The sequence below is a fragment of the Berghia stephanieae genome, chromosome 2, assembly GCF_034508935.2.
Source record: "Berghia stephanieae isolate SIO BIC M18660-M18661 chromosome 2, UCSD_Bste_1.3, whole genome shotgun sequence".
Taxonomy (NCBI): Eukaryota; Metazoa; Mollusca; class Gastropoda; order Nudibranchia; family Aeolidiidae; genus Berghia; species Berghia stephanieae.
Window position 1 is genome coordinate 66,999,545 of NC_088361.1, and position 6,550 is coordinate 67,006,094.

Consider the following 6,550-nt stretch of genomic DNA (forward strand, 5'->3'; position numbering starts at 1 on the left):
TATACTCTTCCATTCATCAATAACCCATTTCGTTTGCTCGAAGATTCGACCATAATCATTCGACCCCATCTCATTCTAACTCTCTCCAGGGACTCCCCTACACCACGCCTCTCGCATCATATTGTTTATCCAAAGTAAACACCATCATATCATAAACGCTTTAAAGTTATTTATTATTAATATTCCGGCGATCTAAAAGCGTTCTTCGGAAATATTCACATCCATTAGGCTAGTACTATCTAGAAATAAAAATGCTGCTTTACCAGGGGAGGTGGCTGGCTGTTTATTTAAGGCGGCATGGATCGAAAACATTCTCTCACCGTACTCAGGTGTAAAATGAGTACCTGACCGGAAGCAGTATTGTCTGTGTTGGAGGAAAGTGTTATCTCGCCCAACAGGCATCATGTCTCGTCTTCATGTTGCTATTGGCTTAGGAGCCCTTTTTAAGTGTCTTGAGCTCACTCAGTGGATATTGCTCAATATCACTGTTCTATTGGGTCTACTTTTTTAGAATGTGTGTATATTGTGTGTAAAAAAAGGGAGGGAGGGGGGGGGGGGGGGGTTACTAAGAAATGAGGGTTTTCAATGAGAGGGCATTTCTTTTTTTTTTTTTAAACTAATTCAAATGATATTAAAGAAAAATCATTTATCTATCTGACGGTATCTATCTGACCGCACGTTGATAGCTTGAAAACAAAACGAGCGGCAAGGACTTAAACAAAGCACGCCAAAAACAAGGTCACCCTACTTTATTCATTTTTTAAATTACTTCTTCCTCTTAACAACACTTTATAGCACCACAATTGAATGTAATATGAGAAGATAAACAAAGTTTTCCGACACATTGCAAGTTATTTATACTACATAAAGCAGCCAGTGGCTTGTTTTAGACCAACCTTGATCATCTATGGTCTAATATCACATGATTATGTTTGATATTGTGTTCTCTGGAGATTTCTATTCATTCCCTGGAATGGAATTATTTTTTATGGAAATGCCTGACACTAAATCAAACAACGTGAAACATTGAGATGTTCAACATAGAGAATTGTTTACTTTACTGATCGTTGAGACGGGTAGTTTTTGTGGATAAAATGAGGTAGAACAAACCCCGACTCTCTAGTCTAGCAAAGAAAAATCGAAATGCTGTGGCAACTGAATAAAAATGGATGAAATTATCAATCGAGAATGAGGATGATATACAGCCATTTTATGTTAAATGTAAATTAACAATACATTAGGTTTGGTCTATGTTTTAAAAAAAATAAACATTTAACATCTGAATCTATAAAGATGAGGGAAATTGTACACATCCAAATAGGAAAATGTGGAAATTCAATAGGAGAAAAGGTAGGACAGTCATAATCATCTTCTCTTTCCATAGGTTGGGTATCATGGTCGGGAGGACTTTCATAGTTTCACAGCACTTTTACTATATTAAAATATTTGAGCCATTATGGACTTTCAATTAGTTCTAATGTCCAATAAATATTTAAAATAAGTTTCTTTTTAATAAGTGATGTGATTTTTCTAATTTCAAAAACAAGTTGCTGAGTCGGTTGTCGTTTACGAGTCCGGCCGACGCCATTATTACTTACGTGTTAACCATTAGTTTCGATATTGGTAGAGGGAGGAAGGAGGTTGGGGGTGGGTGGGGGGGGGGGGGGGGGGGGGTTCGGGAGTTTCCTCCAGATAACATAAAGGGTGGTTGAGGAGGGGATTCGGGGGTCTCCCCCTGGTAATGATTTAAAAAATCCCCTCTCCGGAGGTGCTGTGAAACTACGGAAGTTCTTCCCCTCTCTCTCTCTCTCTCTCTCTCTCTCTCTCTCTCTCTCTCTCTCTCTCTCTCTCTCTCTCTCTCTCTCACTTTCTCTCTCTCTCTCTCTTTCTCTCTCTCTCTCTCTCTCTCTCTCTCTCTCTCAGAGCCATAATAGAGAATGTAGGACAATAATTATCACCAGTAAAATTTCCTATATTCATGCGTAGGGAACTATTTCCATTAAGGTCTATCTTTAAGGAAGACCATGATAACCGAGGCATCAGCCGCATAGTGACCAATCGTAACTAAGTTTGTTTCTTAATACACATCCGAATATAATATATAAGTTGAATGTCCTTTCCAATCGTCTTACTCGTACCAATTAACTCGTATTCTATCATTTCCCAAAGACTCTGCCGTATATATATATATATATATATATATATATATATATATATATATATATATATATATATGTATGTATGTATGCATGTATGTATGTCTCCATCACCGCCATAGCCACCACTGTTATTGTCAGCATCGTCGACATCATCATCGTCATTGTCATCATCATCATCGTCATCATCATCGTCGTCATCATCATCATCATCATCATCATCATCATCATCATCATCATCATCACCATCATCATCATCATCATCATCATCATCTTCATCATCGTCATCATCGTCATCATCATCATTATCATCGTCATCAACACTAATATCATTATTACCTCTGGGACATTCTGTGGCAGAGTCTGAAACTTCACTGTTCAAATTAATACTCCAGCTCTATACATTGTACATTATTTTAGGAAATGTTATTATGTCAATGAATATGTTACCCTTGTTACATTATCATGTATATTTCCTGAAATAAACAATTTTGATAAACAATTTTGATATGTATGTATGTATGTATGTATTTATGTATGTATGTATGTATGTTTGTATGTATGTATGTATGTATGTATGTATGTATGTATGTATGTATGTATGTATGTGTGTGTATGTATGTGCGTGTGTATGTACACATACATACATGTGAGCCAAATATACCAGGCAAACAATAAAAAGTATTCACGGGATAGGAATAAATTTTGCCATTTCTTTCCCTCCTGATGATGCAGTGAAGTGCAGAAACAACGTAGTAGGCGAATAATAATAATAGTGGGGGGGGGGGGGGGGGGCGGGTGATAAAACTAATATGATATATATTATATGTATATTATCTTATAGGAGCATGGGAAGTTCGAATGATCCGGTGGCAGAGCGCTCGCTTCAAATACAAAGTGACCGGTTTAGTTTTGTTGGTCCAGTCCAGTTTTTATTTTGTCTCTGACTCCTTCCCTGTCTATCAGGCAATGAGTGGCTTACAATATTATGACTTGACGTCTAAAGAGTATCAAAACCGTTGCTATTATTCATTCAAAGCTATAGATAGTATGCAGATGACGTCACTCAGGCCTTTGTTATTGTTTTTGCCATCCGCGTTTGTGAGTTGTTCTCACTAAACGGTATTAACCAGACTATAAAAGTTCATGGTTACACAGAGTTTGTGTGTTGGTCCGTTATACTTCCGGATGGCAATGTTGTGAACTCCTTGGCCAAGCGCATTCTATCTATAGAAACTGTGATAATTGTCATTAAGGCTCTGACGAAGAAACAAAATGTTTTATGTTTTACATTGTTTGGCATCAGGAGAAACCCTCTCCCCGTTCCGTTTTGAATTCTATTTTATATACGGCATATCCGTTTTTGAAACCATGTATGGACACTACTGATAATATGGCTGGCTATCATGAAACAAATGACAGTAGAACGTATGAAGCCAACGATAAAATACTAAAAAAAGCTCCGTTGTTTGAACCCTGTTTCATGTTTCCAACAAAAATCACATCGATTACGTATTTCGATAAAAAAAAAATATTGATGGTGGGGGAATGGGGGAGGGGGGAGGGGCAATGGAATTAAGAGTTTACAAGTGGGCCAATTTATAGATAGAATGCGCTTGGCCAAGGAGTTCACAACATTGCCATCCGGAAGTATAACGGACAAACACACAAACTCTGTGTAACCATGAACTTTTATAGTCTGGTTAATACAGTTTAGTGAGAACAACTCACAAACGCGGATGGCAAAAACAATAACAAAGGCCTGAGTGACGTCATCTGCATACTATCTATATAAAGAAAATATACTTAGTTTTAAAAAAAGGTAATTGCATCACTTTTCGAACTCATAACATTAAACGGTGAATAATTGAGTATCATTTTTGCAAAACAAATAAAGAAACATAACAAACGAACAAACGAACAAACAAAACAAAACAAACAACCCCGGTCCCCTCAACGGAACAGGCATCTCAAAGGGGACAACTTTTACTGTTGAACTATCACAAAATTGAGCTGGTTAATTACTAACTATCGAGCCCAGAGCTCGACATTTAAAACGTGTGAAGCATGAGACCATACATACTTATACTGGATAAACCGGACAAATTGATTCAAATATTCTGCTGGAAGATTGAGTGCAACATTCAGTTCAATACGACAAAAGAATGGAAATCATCTATTATTATAATGCTCATCCATTTTAATTTCACAATGTGCATCTGCAGTTCTGGGAGAACGTCTGCAGCGAACATGGAATAGACCCATCTGGTTCCTTCAGAGGTCAGAGTGATCTACAGATGGAGAGGTTAAACGTATACTTCAACGAAGCCATTGGTAAAATATTTCTAATTGCTAAAGAATGCAAGATTACAACTAATCAGATTAACACACACACACACACACACACAAACACACACATAATAATAATAATAATAATAATAATAATAATAATAATAATAATGATAATAATAATAATAATAATAATAATAATAATAATAATAATAATAATAATAATAATAATAATAATAATAATAATAATAATAATAATAATAATAATAATAATAATAATAATAATAATAATAATAATAATAATAATAATAATAATAATAATAGTGATAATACGAGTAATTCAACTAACAATGCTCAAAAATGAAATGATTTCTGTCATTGAGTTATAATCGAAATTTAACCTAAACGTAGGTATATTGACTTTTAGAGTTGGGTTTTTGATGATGATGATTATTATTATTATTATTATTATTATTATTATTATTATTATTATTATTATTATTATTATTATTATTATTTTTATTATTATTATTATTATTATTATTATTATTATTATTATTATTATTATTATTATTATTATTACAAAAACTTTGAATGATATCATATTCACCAACGGTTAATTGATGCCATGCTTTTGGATTTTAAAAAAAAAACCTCTCAACATCGCCAGCCTAATTAAACATACCAAAACAAGAAAAAAAGCTGTGTGTAACCTTTAAAGTTTATTGCTGAGATCTAATCACGAACAGACTATCTAAAAATAATAACAAAGATCCGAGTAACGTCAACTTTTTAAAATGAATCTGCTAGGTACTCGTCTAACTTACAAAAGAAATAGGCTTAGTAATCCTACCGTAGCAAGCTGATCTCTATTGATGATGAAGAAAGCTCGATGATTGGAACGTATTTAAATTCTAAATCATCATCAGCAACAATAATGATAATGGTGATGATGATGACGATGATGATATTGATAATAATAATAACAATAACAACAATATAATAATTATCATTATCATTAAAACTAAAGATAATAATAATAATAATAATAATAATAATAATAATAATAATATAATAATAATAATAATAATAATAATAATAATAATAACAACAATAATAATAATAATAATAATAATAATAATAATAATAATAATAATAATAATAATAATAATAATAATGATAATGATGATGATGATAATGATAATGATGAATAGGGAGTCAACACTCTGGTCGAAGCTATTCAGGCCTAGTATTATAGCAGTATATACGCCACGAGAGAATGTTTTTTTTAAATTCTGCTTTTGAATATACATTATCGCTCCTCCAAACGTTTTATTAAATGTCTTTTTTCTTTGTTTCTTGGTAAATGGGACAGGTGGCCGTTTCGTTCCCAGGGCCGTTCTTGCAGACTCCGATTCAACTACAATTGAAAATGTCCGAGGAAGTCCATTTGGGTGCATCTACACGCCAGAAAACTTGATTGTTGGTGGGGAGAGCTGTGGAAACAATTGGGCTCGGGGTAAGGATGCAACTGTCACTTCATTGATTACTATTAGATATTGTTTACATCTTTTAACGTGTAAGAATAGTAAATAAGATCATGTTATAACTTTTTTCAGTTAGGAGAAGAGACTGGTCTGGATACTAGATAATGAAACAGAGAAGGAAAGAGGAGAAGATAAAGAAAACGATGAGGAAGAAGAAGAAGAAGACGAAAATGATGATGAAGAAGAAGGAGGAGGAGGAGGAGGAGGAGGAGGAGAAGAAGAAGAAGAAGAAGAAGAAGAAGAAGAAGAAGAAGAAGAAGAAGAAGAAGAAGAAGGTGATGATGAATGTGATGATGATGATACTGATGATGATGATACTGATGATGATGATGATGATGATGATGATGATGATGATGATGATGATGATGATGAGAAAGAAAGAGAGAGAGATAGAAATAAATAAATAAATAAATAAATAAAGAAAGAGACAAAGAGAGAGAGAGAGAGAGAGAGAGAGAGAGAGAGAGAGAGAGAGAGAGAGAGAGAACATGAAAAATGATAAAATAAAGAAAGTAATCCCTACAGTTACCACTATTGCTACAACACCACACCAGCACC

The 6,550-nt window shown here is 33.9% G+C and overlaps 1 protein-coding gene across 1 annotated transcript in view; it reads left to right on the plus strand.

Annotated features, from left to right (window-relative positions):
* Positions 1-818: 818 nt before the first annotated feature.
* Positions 819-6,550, plus strand: part of LOC144965375 (uncharacterized) — a 39,452-nt gene continuing 33,720 nt past the window's right edge. The window contains exons 1-3 of the mRNA XM_078900641.1: positions 819-1,350; positions 4,382-4,490; positions 5,821-5,964. Of these exons, the coding sequence (XP_078756767.1) occupies positions 1,294-1,350; positions 4,382-4,490; positions 5,821-5,964 (310 nt within the window). The 5' untranslated portion in view covers positions 819-1,293. The remainder of the gene's footprint in view (positions 1,351-4,381; positions 4,491-5,820; positions 5,965-6,550) is intronic.